Consider the following 14,334-nt stretch of genomic DNA (forward strand, 5'->3'; position numbering starts at 1 on the left):
CGTCTCTCGTTCTTGGTGTTTCTGTTTTTCTCTCTTTTGTTTTTGTTCTTCTCATCTGTCTTTTTCTGGGTTCCCTGCTGTATGTGTTCTCTCGTCTCCTCTGTCCCCTCTGGTTTTTCCCCTTCCTTTCCTGTGGAGTCGCCATTCTAAGATAGGCAGTAACTAGTTCACCATCCATGATTATAACCTCAATAGTGGCATCTCGAGGAGCTAAATTTTTTCAATTGTGTACATCCTCTGATCCTCTACCATATATAGCTTCAAAGCCACAGTGAGCTGCCTCTCGTCCTCCTTAAAGTCATTTCCCAATATATTTTACAACAAAACCCCGCCTCCTTTGACATGGACTTGTCTCTGTCACTGTAGGTTTCTGAGACCTTGGTGCCACTGCGCTTCCTCTCTCTTGAAGATCAGATAGCATCTGACATACCATTTTATTTTGCGTCGTTCTTCTTGCGTCTCTGTGGTTGTCTGTAAAACGGTGGAACTTCAACATATTTTTCTTATCTATATGTTCTATATATTTTATTGAGCGCTGGTCAGTGCTAGAAAATCTTCTTAGAATGCTATGAAGATTATTTATTTGGTGGATGAGGCGGCAATTGAAACAGAACAAGAGGAGCACTCTTTTCTCTTGTCCACGAAAGGCAAAATTTATCCTGCTACTTGATCCTTTCTTCATAAGATGATCACTCTCTTGGGATCGAGTTCACTTTTTCCCACGGAAAATGCTGCTTTTTGGATTTGAAATATTTGGCAATTTGCTTTGATTTATATTGGTAGACTACTTGAAATATTTTGGACAGGCATTGGGATTGATGAGTCTGTTGAAACATCATCAGAGCTGCTCCAACCACTCGAGGATTTCTTCAATAATTTTCTACAGTACTCAATTATTTTTTATTTTTTATTTATTTACGTGGGGTGTTCGGACCAGCTTACGCGCACCACGACTAATCTCTACGGCTATTGAACATCCTGCAAGCCCAATAAACAGGTAAGGCACCGCGGGATGATAGGCATGCATGATAAGGTTCGAACCCAGGTACAGAAAAAAGGAACAAGTCCCTCCCACTAGACCATAACCTCACTTGCTACAGTACTCAATTATTGATACCATTAATGCCTACCTTCGTTGCTGGGAAGTGCGCTCTTCAGAGTTTATGTTAATACCATTAATGCCTACCTTCGTTGTTGGGAAGTGCGCTCTTCAGAGTTTATGTTAAAGAGAGAAATCTCGTGCCCTCTCTTGAACAGAAAAGAATCGATAATAGAAAGGCAAATATTGGGATTGTCTCTGTATTTCTCGAAGCGAGCGAAAATTGAACTATAGATTAATATATATCATGCATCAATTAAGCCATCCTCTTTCGCTTTAAGTGTGTATCTGGTAATATTATCTAATGTTGTATAAAAATATTTTTTAATTAAAATAATATTTTTTTATTTTTAACATTAATATATTAAAACCTTAAAAAAAATCATATTTTTTTCAAAAAAAATAGTTTTAAAACAATTTTAAATAACAAATGAAACCACGAAAATAAATACTCCTCGGTGTTATTCTACCCATGCAATGCCGGAGACGACTGATGCTTTATTTGATTTGTATATTACTTTATATATCAACTATCTCTCTTATGTTGATGGTGTATAGTTTAAAAAAATAAATTTATAATTGTTGCTGTTTCGGCCATGGCTTAAACAGCAATATCATTGCATCCAGATCGTGACCAGAATATCTACACCCCATGTATTTTTTTCTCCTTTTTTTTTCAATACATTGCATAACACGCACATTATATTTTATACAATCAATCACCTTCTTTTTAAATTAATAATTATTTATAGTCAATATATTACTTATAACCATCAATATTTCCATGGCCAACATTATGATAGGTAGTGAACATCACTACTTTCATCAATCAATTATCTTGCAACTTTTTATATTTATCATCTTACAGCTTTCTGTATTTTGAAGTGAGGTCACGCAACCAAGATTTATAAAAGAAGTCATGATTTTATTATACTTAATAATTTCACTCTTCAACTATTTTTACTTATATTTTCTCTCAATTTCCTTGTATATTTACTAATTTAACTATTAAAGAATCTCTCGTTTCACAGGGAAATTAATTTTTTAGATATAACCAATTACACACACTAAATTCATATTCAAACCCACATATCTTGACTGGAAAGCATAATTTCCAAGTGAAGTTGTTTTAACAGCTTCAACACTTATAATCGTGGATAAGCAATTCCCGTACAGTGTAACATTACTCTTGTCTGCGTGCAGGAAGATGAAAGAAAAAGGGAGAACAGGCTTGCTCTGCTAAATAAAACTGCAGACCTCCAAAGAGGCATAGCCAGATCTTTCAGTTTTGCCAGGATTTTAGATTTTGCCAACCGTTCATTCTGTAATATCATCAGGAGAAGAGGAAGAAAAGGTGACATAAGAGGAAAAGAGATGGTGCAGATGATTCAGAGCAGGTTACCGTTTCCGGGATCAGCCTGTACATCAAACCTCGTATTATATCGAGGCTTGTAACAATTTGTTGCCGGGGATGGTTTAAATTATTTTAATATAATAATATATGAGCTCGTGGTTAGTTAATTTCGCGATACAATGCACGGGGAAAATACATGGAGCCACTGGATGTATCTGTACGTTAAGGGGCGTTCAAGTAGGAAGGTATTCACATTGCCTACAGTTCAATTTGAGCATGTTGAAGATGATCAAAGTCTGAATTCTGTGTTTGATCTAAATATTCTGGCCAAAGAAATGCAATAAATTTCATTAGCGACCATAGAATTTAATAAAATCAAGCTGAATCTATGATTAATTATCGGAACTTAAGCTATTTTTTCCAGGCCCAGCACATCTAGTCCATTAAAAAAAAGCTCAGGCTCGTTCACCTGGACCCTTTTAATCTATTCTTCAAATTGAATAAACAACATGTCGTTCTTTATTTTAAAAAAAGAAGAAGAGGAAGTAGAAGTAGGAGACGTGTAGTTTGTATCCTCAAATTTTTATCACTTAAGAGGTAATTAGAAAATCGAGATTGAGATTTTTTTATTCAAAAACCTAAATTTCAACCTATTTTAACACAAAAACTCCTAAAAAGACACTTTTATAACTTCAAACAACTAATTTCTCGACTCAAAAAAATTAAATATGTTACAAAATATAAAATCAAATTAGAAAAAAAACATCTCTCCAATTTTTATTTTTTTTCCAATAATATAAAAAATCTAAAATACCTCAATGACACTCATTTTTTTTAAGAGAAACACTTTCATGTCAAATTTGGACATTTCTTTCAATGAAATTTAATTAACAATTCTCATTCTCTTTTATTTTTTGTTTTTTTAGCAACTCTCTTTCTCATTTCAAACTTAAAAACTAAAATATAAATAAAATAAAGTTTTGATTTAAAAATTCAATCGTCAAACTAAACTAAAGGAACCAGAAATTTTTGGAAAAAGGCAAATTCCTCCCCAGAAAAAAAGTGTTGGCACCACAATGCTTAAAAAAAAAATTATCATGTTTTTTTGTTTGATTTTTATCCTCTCATTTGAAATATTTTATAAATAATAAATATTTTTCTTTAAACCCTTTAAAAATAATGGTTTGTAATTTAAATTTTAATTTATTGGTGTGTAATTATGTGTTATTTAAATTTTTCTAAACAAATTAAAAAAAATATATATTGAACAACGACAATAAAAATTTAACACAAATGAATATTTAGCGACAAAAAAATTAAATGTCTTTTGGAATCTTTTAAGAAAATTAAACATTATTAATATCAATTAACAGCCCTTCATAAAACCATTAAAAACCAACTACAAAGCCAAAAAAAAACCCGAAAAAAAATATAGGTTTTTTTGGTTATGAATATAAAAAACTGAGCCAAAATTCCAGTTTCAGTTTAGTTTTTATTTTTATTTTTTAATTTAATTGTTTTTATAAATAAAAATTAAGTTGAAAATAATCACCCTGGCTTTTATAATATTAAACATGATATTTCAGAAAAATCTAATCCATTTATGGACAATAAACATGACTCCTTGGTCTTCCACGTCCAAAGTTTTTTAAAAGATGAATTTTTTCTTTTAATTCCGTGTATGTATTTTATTGCAGTGATATGTTTATTTTTTAAAATATTTTAATTTAAAAATATATTAAAATAATATATTTTAAAAAACTCATGTTTAATATTACTATGTCAGAATAATAAAAATATTTAAAGAAAAATCAAACTATCCAAAAGAGAAACAAGCTCCATTACCGATTTCTATTGATGGAAGATTCTAATAATCCAATACCGCCAATGGATGTCATTTTTCATTGCACACGGCTTTCCCTATGTATACATCTAAAACTCAGTTCCCTCCCTAGATGGAACTCCTATGAAAGATAAATACTCATTTACTCAATCTTTACTCATATATTGCATGAGCATTTTCATAATGGAAATGGATGATTTCTTTTGTTATCCCTATTTAGTTTAGGGATATTTTCGATTTCCATGTTTTCATAACCAATTATTCATGATTGGACAGCTCGTTGATACAAATAATATCCAAATACCAAACCCGCCCCCTATATAACTTTTGGGAAATAGAAGAAGCTCTTGGAAAGATCAAAAAAAGAATTTGCTCTTCCTCCGTAAAAAACTCTTCCAATAATTCTGAACCTAATCTTTTCAAAAAAATGCGTACAGTACTTTTGTGTTTACGAGCCAACGTTTTAACACAAGAAAGTCGAAGTATATATTTTATTCGATACAAACTCTTTTTTCTGGAGGATCCGCTATAATAATGAGAAAGATTTCTGCATATACGGACAAATCGGTCGATAATATCAGAATCCGAAAAATCGGCCCAGGTCGGTTTACTAATGGGATGTCCTACTGCGTTACAAAATTTCATTTTTGCTAATGATCCAATCAAAGGAATAATTGAAACTGTTGTATCGAGTTTATTCATAATATTATCCATTAGAAATGCATTTTCTAGCATTTGACTCCGTACCACTGAAAGGTTTAGTCGTACACTTGAACTTGAAAGATAACCTAATAAGGCGAAAGAATGCTTGTATAATGAAAATGGGTTTATATGGATCTTTTGGGGTTGAAAGCACACATCAAAATGACATTGACATAAATTGACAAGGTAATATTTCCATTTTTTCATCAGAAGAGGCGTATCCTTTGAGACAAAAATGGATTTTCCTTGATATCTAATATAATGTATGAAAGGATCCTTGAGCAAGCATAGGCTGTCCCCCCAATCCTTAGTAAAGACTTCTACAAAATGTTCTATTTTTCCATAGAAATATATTCGCTCAAGAAAGACCTGATAAAATGTTAATCGGAAATGAAAGGATTGCTTACAAAGAAAAAAGAAAACGGACTCGTATTCATATACATGAGAATTATATAAGAACAAGAAGAATCTTTGATTCTTTTTTACAAAAAAGGAAATAGATTTCTTAAGACTGTTCAAATTCCAATACTCGTGAAGAAAGAGTCGTAATAAATGCAAAGAGGAGGGATCTTTCACCCAATAGCGAAGGATTTGAACCAATTTTTCTAGATGGATGGGGTACGGTATTAGTCCCTCTGACAGATAATTTAAATGTGGGAATTTGCCCTCTAAAAAAGGAAATATTGAATGAATTGATCGTAAATTATGAGATTTTACTATTTCTGATCTTTCTAAAGAGGATACTAATCGTAAGGAAAATGGAATTTCCACAATAACTGCAAACCCCTCCGATATCATTTGAAAATACAAATTTTTGTTATACCTAAAAAATGTATTTTGGTTAGAATCATTAGCAGAAATAATCAAATGATTCTGTTGATACATTCGAGTAATTAAACGTTTTACGATTAGTAAACTATATTTATTGTCATAACCTACATTTTCTAACAAAATAGATCTATTTAAGTCACGATCATGAGCAAATGTATAAATATACTCCCGAAAGATAAGTGGGTATAGGAAGTCATTTTTTCGAGATCTATCTATTTCTAAATTTCTTTGAGATTTCTCTATTTTCATTTTTAATTCGATTTGATTGAAGCAAAGATAGGGAGTTTATTGGGTTATTAAATGATACATAGTGCGATACCATAAAAACAAAATAGTATAATATAAAAAGAATAGATACCTCGGAAATAGTTAAACTCACCAACGGACCCTCTATCCTCTCTTTTTTCCATCTAATTGGTTTATGTTCATTTCTAATTGGTTTATGTTCATTTATAGGGTAATAGGTGACTAGAAATCCTTTAATTTTTCAAGTCAATCACTCTTTTTTGATTTTGGAAAAAAAATTGCTTTATCAATTTATCAATATACTTTTTCTTCTACACATTCAACTCCCCTTCATAGTGGAGAATAGCTAATAGTTAGGACTCATTAAAAAAATCGAAAATCCACTCAAGAAAAAGCTTTTCCCGCACTAGGCACTAATCTATTTTTAACGTCTAATTAGATCGGAAAATCATTCAAATTAAGAACGGGAGCTCGTTGCTTTTTTATTTCCCTATAATTGGAGCCGCGGAGCTCTGTCCATTTATTAACTCGACCCAACCCCAACTTTGAATTTGAATTCATTTGTTTTTATGTTACGCACCAAGAATTCAAACAAGGTTTCTTTGGAGCCGATCCGGTAAGAATCAAATATTCTCAGAATTCTCCATTGATACGACATGCTGTTTTTTCCATTCATTCCTTTCAGGATCAGTCGTGGTCTTACAAATAATACCGATGGTATGGACGAATCCCTTTCTTCGTACAAATGTGTAAAAGCTGTCTTTCAAGTAATAAAAGATTTCTAATACTTTATTCAAATTACTTAGTCCTCTGGATTTGAAAACACAAAAGTCTCTTACATTAAGGAAATATTTTTCTATTACAAATCATGTTTTATAAAATTTTAATTTTTTTGTTTGAAATTAAAATTTTAATATTTTTAAATTATTTTGATATGTTAGTATCAAAAATAATTTTTTTAAAATAAAAAATATATATTATTTTTATATATTTTTAAATAAAAAATATTTTATAAAATAACCACTACTATAATATCAAACACTACCTAACAGTGAATCATATCTTTAATATTCTAGTGAATCATATCTTTAATATTCTAGCTTTTAAATGTGATTTAGTTATTAATATTTATTTAATAAGAGATAAAAAGCAGGGTAATAAAGAAAAAATACATAAGAGACGGGATTAAATAAATCGGTAAAAATATATATTTTTACTTTGGATAAGATATAAATATGATTTTATCTGTTTTTTTATTCAAGTTTTTATTCTATTGAATAAATATTAATAATTACAACGCTTTCAAATTCAAAGATGCTAAATTAGCAGCGTATACAACCTGTTCAGAGAGATACGTCATCCATCCATGCTGGGCTAATTAATAGGCCTGACGATCCTTACAAGTCCAGAACCTCATAAACCCAAAAAAAAGAACCCTCACTGCCAGTAGGCACCGCTCAGCGGTGGCAGTCCCCCCTTTCTTATCTCAAAAATGGCATAGCCGTAAATCTCTCCACTAAACTATAAATAATATATATTATTTATTTCTATTCCCTAGACTACACTAAACAGTAAATACAAACACTAAAACAGCGACAGCAAGTCTCTAAAAACATCAACATTTGAGATTAGGTTCTTTCTCTCTCTTGCGGCTAGGGTTTTTCTCTCCTCTCTCTAACTTACTGCATTATTTCTTTCTACTTTTACTTATACAGATCTAGGTTCGTTGTAGAGAAAATAAACGATGAATACGGAGGTTTTGATATGCTAGTTTTTCTTTGCGGAGGCGTTTTCTGTGGTGTGTTGTTTGATTTGTGGTGAGTTTTTTGTTTATCGGAAATGGCGACGATCAATCCTTTTGATTTATTGGATGATGACGCTGAGGATCCGTCTCTTATCGCTGCTCAGAAGCCGGTGGTTTCTCCTCCGGCCGCCGCCGCCGCCAAGAAAGGTTCGGCTCAGACTCAAGCCAAACCGGTGGCTCCTGCTGCCAAGCTGCCTTCCAAGCCTCTTCCTCCTTCACAAGCTGGTCAGTTATTATTATTTAGTTGTTTGTTTGTCGATTTTTTTTATATTCTATTATATGTGAATTTTGAGATTTTCTTAAACATATTAGAAATTTTCAATTTGTTATTTTTGAAAGCTAACTGCCTGAAGCCTGTTACTTTTTAAATATTTTTGGATGCTTAGTAGTAAAATGATCTTGAACAAAATGAATATATATACATATAAATCTGGTTGTGCTAATTCGTTTGTTTCCATTTTTGTAGTGAGGGAGGCAAAGAATGAAGGTGGGAGAGGAGGTCGTGGTGGTGGACGAGGATATGGCCGTGGTCGTGGGGGTTATAATAGGGACTTCAATAATATTGATAGTTCATTTGCTAACACTGGAGCACCAGCTGCGCAAGGGGCTTCTGAAGATGGGGATGCTGGAAAAAGTTCTGAAAGGAGGGGATATGGTGGACCTCGTGCTGCCAGTGGTTTCCGTGGTGGCCGTCATGGGGGTTTTGCCAATGGAGAAGATGGCGAAGGAGAGCGGCCTCGTCGGATATATGAACGTCGGAGTGGGACTGGACGTGGGTGGGTGTTTCTTGATGATCATATTTTTTTTTCATTATGTGCTAATGCATCTAAGTTGACTTGCGTATGAGTGCAGAAACGAGATGAAGCGAGAAGGGGCTGGTCGTGGGAACTGGGGAACTCAGACTGATGAACTTGCTGAGTAAGTACAGTTCTGTAAGATGAAATTTTTTTATATCCATGTGTGAGTGTCTCATTTCCCACTGTAATAATCTTTGGTGTGTGTTTTTATATCCTGATTTGCTTGTGAAGATCTATTTCATTTCAAGAATTGTTTGGCATTTATTCTTTCCTTTTATTTCAGGGTCTTGGGCACTTATTATTTCCTTTTATTTTAGGATAACTGAGGAAGTTGGCAATGAAGGTGACAAGAATTTGGGTGATGAGAAACCTGTGACGGAAGCTGCAGCAGATGGGAACAAGGAGAACCTTGATAATGAACCAGGAGAAAAAGAACCAGAGGAAAAGGTGAATGTTTTTAGTAGTTATTAGGTGTTTTGTCGTCTCCATATCACATTATCTGATTATGTTTTGTTCTGCTCAGTAGTGTTTGCGTCACACCCATAGTTTAATTATTGATATCAGAATGTATGGTAAAATATTAACAAGTAGGGGCGTGAAAATATTGATGGTTGTTATCTGCAAGGTCTGTCCCTTAGCACGTGTTACAATTTTGGATTTTGGAAATTTTGTGATTGGCTGGACCTGGTGTTTCCATTTCTGGTTCATCTAGTTCAAGGGAAATTTTGTTGTTTCAATTCTTGTGTTTTGTACGAGTGTTGAACTTATTTGTCTAGATTGCCAGCTCGGGGGCATTAAAAGACCGGCTTCTATATAAACTTAATAAAGTAATTCACAATTTTAGCATTGATCATTCAAGTAATGATATAAGAAATTTTGTACATTTTAAAGGAATGGTTACAGTACTTTTTCTTTTCTTTTCAGGAGATGACTCTTGAAGAGTATGAGAAGGTGCTGGAAGAGAAGAGGAAGGCCCTGCTGGCACTTAAGACAGAGGAAAGAAAGGTGGATGCCAAAGAGTTTCAATCCATGCAGCAGATTTCAAGCAAGAAGGAAAACAATGATGTCTTTATTAAATTGGTAAAGACTATTGTGCTTTGTTGAAGCTTTTAATTTTTCCCTTTTGTTTTATAACCATCACCAGTGCTTTGAATGTTTTTGCAATAATTTTCTATATTCAAGGGCTCTGACAAGGATAAGCGAAAAGAGGCATCTGAGAAAGCTAAAAAGGTACCCATGTTTGCCTATATTTCTTTTCCTATTTTTCATATGTTCTAGCATATAAGCTTTGGAGAACACCCTTACCAATTATCTTTGTTCTCCTAGAGATCTCCTTTCAGTTTGTCATCCTTTTAGTTTTTTTGTTCATGCTTATTCATTCCACCTGTTCATTATACACTTCTTGTCTTTGCTGATGATTTGATTATGTCTGTGAAAGAAGCTGGTCATCAATGAACTTGTGCTACTTTTATGTCGTAAAAGGCTCTTCTATGCATCACTTTTCAGCTCATGTGGACAAATATGAACATTTATACATCCTTGTTTGAACCACTGGGGAGTTACTTTTGATATCTATTTCTGAACTGGATTACATCAGTGAGATTTATTTTTTTTTGTGGAAATTGGAATTGTTTTATTTTTTGCCTTTTTAAACCTTGTTGTCTACTATTGGGATGAGAACATTGCCTTTGTATATCTTATCATTGTGACCACTGGGGATTTACTATTGATATTTATGAACTGTGTTGAATGAATGGATTTTTCTATGATCTGGATTTTTTTTTTAATCTTTCTGTGTTTGCTCCATTCTTCTCTCACACGCCATTTAATTTGTAGTCTTGCTAACCATCATACTAACTGCTGTGATGATTGTAGTCTGTCAGCATTAACGAGTTCTTGAAGCCTGCTGAAGGGGAAAGGTACCAAGGGTCAGGTGGCCGTGGTAGGGGACGGGGCCGTGGAGCAAGAGGGTTTGGCAATAGAGATGGAATCAGCAACGTGCCAGCCCCTTCCATTGAAGATCCTGGACAATTCCCTACCTTGGGTGGCAAATGAGATCTCTCCAGAACCGATGTCCATCCAATTTTGGGTTCCTTTAATCATGCACAGGAAATGATTAGAATAACGTGGTTTCCTGTATCAAAAGATCTGTTTAAATTTATGCTTTACTATGTATATTCCAGGCGTTTCATCGGTTTCCCTGTAGTCTCATCGAGAACATGGGGAACTTGAAACGAGTTATTTATGACTAGAAATTGCTGCTCAGTTTTGTTTTGAAATAGATGAACCCTTCTTTTCAAGAGAAAAAAATATGAAGTTTTGCATCTTTCTAAATGCTATACTGACGTCATTTTATCGAGATTATGGATAAGTCCGTGGTGAAACACCAATACACCTTGTCAGGACATGAAGGCCACAGGATGCGAATGGACAATTTCATAGACATGTTCAGATATGAGTGGATGAGTTGTGGATCCGAGATTCCAGGGAAGTCATAACTGAACCGCCATTATTGTGGTGGGTTATTGATAGTTAAATAATTTTTGCTCTTTGTATTCGGTTTTGTATATAATTAGGTTTTTTTATTCATATGGAAACTTGTTTTTTATCTATTTTATATGTCAATCTATTTTATATAAGTTTAATCAAATATAACTTTTAAACAAATTATTTAAAACTGTAATTAAAATTGTTATTTATTTACTTTTAAATTGCCAAACATGTTTATTCAGCTCATGTTCTTCTGCGGGTCCAAGCAAGATGATTTTTACGTCGAAAAGATGTTTTCTAGTAGTAATAATATTAATTGTAAAATCAAAATTTAATCTGTGGGGAGCTCTTTAATTTATTTTATTTAATTATATGATAATATTTTTTTATAAGAAGAATGATAATTTTAATTTTATTAAAATAAACTAATTTGATAGCACAAATCTTATTTTTAATATTTCTCTTATTGCTATCTTTAATCTCACAGGAATCTAAAATCATGTTCTATGTGATTTATTTAATAAAAACCAAAAGCAATAAGAAAATATGCCCGAAACAATTTGGATGATTTAGAATAAGGATTAATAAAATACATTTCTGACTTTTACTTCGTCACCATGCTAAATTTATTTTGAAAATAAGATAGCATTAAGCATGTTTTAATTTAAAAAAAATAACATCTTAATAATTTTGATATGATTGTATTCAAAACTATAAAAATAATACAAGGCTCAAACTTTTACAGAGGGAACTCTTTTACATTATCAGTTGGCCTAGTTTACCATGTTAATTCTGTTTATCATGTTAATTTTAAAATCTTTTGATTTATGTTTTTATCTAATTTAGATTTAAAATTAAATTATAAAATGGTTAATTCAATGTAACTCAATTGTCTTTGTGAATCTAAAAACAACTTATACTACTTGTAAAAACATAATTTAATTAAAAAAATCAAAATAATATCTTTTTTAAATATTAAGATAAAACTATATTATATTGACTCAAGTCAATCTTAGTTAACATGTCAAATCTTTTATTTAGGTTATGAGATTATAATAACCTCACTGTAAATCAAAATAAATCATAAAATCTAATTCTTAATCAGCTCAATGTTGAAAAATAAAATTAAAAAAATCAATTAAAAATAATATAAAAAATGGTGCGAGTTAGCCTGTTAAACCTGCGATCCAAGTCATAAAGTAAAGATAAACCCATAAAAAATAAATTATGAATTTCAATTCCCAACAAGGACAATGTTAAGGGATGAGATTTAAAAAAATCAATTTAAAAAATATAAAAAATAACCCAAGTTAATCCGCTAAACTCATGACTTGAGTTATCAGACCGAGAAAACCTCGTAGAAAAAAAATGACTTGATTTAGCCCGAGTTAATTTGTCAAATCTTCAACTTTGATTATAAGATCGAGATAACCTGGGAGCAAATCAAAATAAATTATGAAACTCAATTTCTTATCGTCTTTACCAGACTCAATGTAAATTGATGAAATTTATAAAAACTACAATTAAAAAAATACACAAAAAATATATCAAGTCAATATAGGTTAATCCGTTAAAAATTATTAGCGGGTCATGAGGTTATAATCAAATAATTAGAAGAAAACCAAAACAAATCATGAAGATCAATTCTTATTCAAACATAATATTAAATGATGAAATTATGAGATGGGGAATCAATTAAAAAAATAAATAAATGAGTGGACTGAGTTAATCCGTAAAATTTATGGTTATTAAACTCGCGATTTGACTCGTAAAATCATATTATTTTACAAGTCAACACAGATATATCATGTTAAATAGGATACAAAACTCGAAAACCAGTAAATTATATAAAACTTAGTTAAACTTGATTAAAATAGGTCAAATTTGGTGAACTCGGTAAACTCAAACTGAGTTTACCAAGTTGGATAAAATTAATAAAAACTATTAACATTTCTGATTTTTTCACCTTCGCCTTTCCTGAAAACAACTATTGTTAACAAATCATATGTTTTAGTTTTCAATAAGGTATAAGAAAAAATTGAATCAAAGTGATTTTTATTAAGAGAAAGTGGGGTGGGATGAGGTGGAGGACGACTTAAGGAGAAGGTGGTGCTAAAGAGTGCAGCTTTTGTGAGATCTAAGGGTTTAATGGGAATGGCAATCAGGTAATGAGCAAAAGCCATGAAAATGACAATGAGTTGTTGGTCCTGACAAAGAGAGTGCAAGAGACGAGCTTGAAAGTGAGAAGGAGAAGAATAAAGAAAACCGATGGTGATGATGATGATATGAGAAAGAGAGAGAGAGAAATTGTGATTGTTTGGGTGGCACATGCGAGATAGTCATTCATCATGTTACTTTTTTTTTTCTTTTTAATAATTCAAAATTATTTAAAAAAATTATAAATCAAAAAAATCAAAAGCTTTTTTCAAATACAAAAATAAATAAACTTGTTAAACCCCATGCCAAGTTAATTTTTTCATAACACTAACAAAAATAATTATGTAACATCAGTTATTTCAAATAAATAAATAAAAATCTAAAACTGAGGTAATTAAAAATGACCATTTATATTGTTAGAAAGACAATCAAAATAGAAAATTTAAAAACAATATAAAATAAGTATATTGTATTTATATTTAATATAAGTTTTAGTTTACATAACACATTATATTTTTTATTTTAAGTTAGGTAATTATTAATTAATGAAAACTTATTTAAATTATATATGAGTTTTTATTTGAATCATGTATTTAAAGATGTTTGAACTATATATGAGTTTTTATTTCAAGAATGTATTTCAAGATGCTTGAACTATCTTAAAAAAAATTTCCTTATGATTTTATGATTTTATGATCCATTTTTACGATCCGAGTTTATTTTATATTTTTTATGTTATATTAAAAATATGTTTTTAACAACCTTAGTCAAACCAACCCAATAAAAAGCAAATCCAATATTGAAAGATACATGACCTAGGTTTTGAGACCAAGATAGCTTCTTTTGAATAAAACAAAAAAATAACTCGATTTAATTAGAGTTAAAATGCCAAAACCTTCGACCCTTATCGCGAGAACAAGATATCCTTATGAAAAATAAATAAAAAGATTACAAATGTAATATCCCACATTGACGGGTGAGGGTTTTGGAGTTGACCTTATTAATAGTATT

At 31.4% G+C, this 14,334-nt stretch overlaps 1 protein-coding gene across 2 annotated transcripts; it reads left to right on the top strand.

Annotated features, from left to right (window-relative positions):
• The first annotated feature begins 7,623 nt into the window (after positions 1 to 7,623).
• LOC105120728 (plasminogen activator inhibitor 1 RNA-binding protein-like) lies at positions 7,624 to 11,010 on the top strand. Of its 2 annotated transcripts, XM_011019063.1 has the most exons (8): positions 7,624 to 7,707; positions 7,791 to 8,104; positions 8,346 to 8,655; positions 8,732 to 8,797; positions 8,994 to 9,123; positions 9,601 to 9,756; positions 9,859 to 9,906; positions 10,552 to 11,010. In XM_011019063.1, the coding sequence occupies exons 2-8, from the start codon at positions 7,915 to 7,917 to the stop codon at positions 10,729 to 10,731; spliced, it is 1,080 nt and encodes a 359-aa protein (XP_011017365.1). In that variant the 5' UTR covers positions 7,624 to 7,707; positions 7,791 to 7,914; the 3' UTR covers positions 10,732 to 11,010. The 2 variants fall into 2 exon arrangements, with proteins under 2 accessions (XP_011017365.1, XP_011017364.1); XM_011019062.1 differs by having other exon boundaries at positions 7,644 to 8,104.
• The last annotated feature ends 3,324 nt before the right edge of the window (positions 11,011 to 14,334 follow it).

This window comes from Populus euphratica, unplaced genomic scaffold (assembly GCF_000495115.2).
Source record: "Populus euphratica unplaced genomic scaffold, PopEup_1.0 scaffold6.1, whole genome shotgun sequence".
Classification (NCBI taxonomy): Eukaryota; Viridiplantae; Streptophyta; class Magnoliopsida; order Malpighiales; family Salicaceae; genus Populus; species Populus euphratica.

Bases quoted from the DNA above. Each gene is read 5' to 3' on its own strand.
- LOC105120728 (XM_011019063.1), top strand. From the start codon at position 7,915: ATGGCGACGATCAATCCTTTTGATTTATTGGATGATGACGCTGAGGAT. The intron at 8,105-8,345 runs GTCAGTTATTAT...CCATTTTTGTAG, and splicing joins TCTTCCTCCTTCACAAGCTG to TGAGGGAGGCAAAGAATGAA. The intron at 8,798-8,993 runs GTAAGTACAGTT...CTTTTATTTTAG, and splicing joins CAGACTGATGAACTTGCTGA to GATAACTGAGGAAGTTGGCA.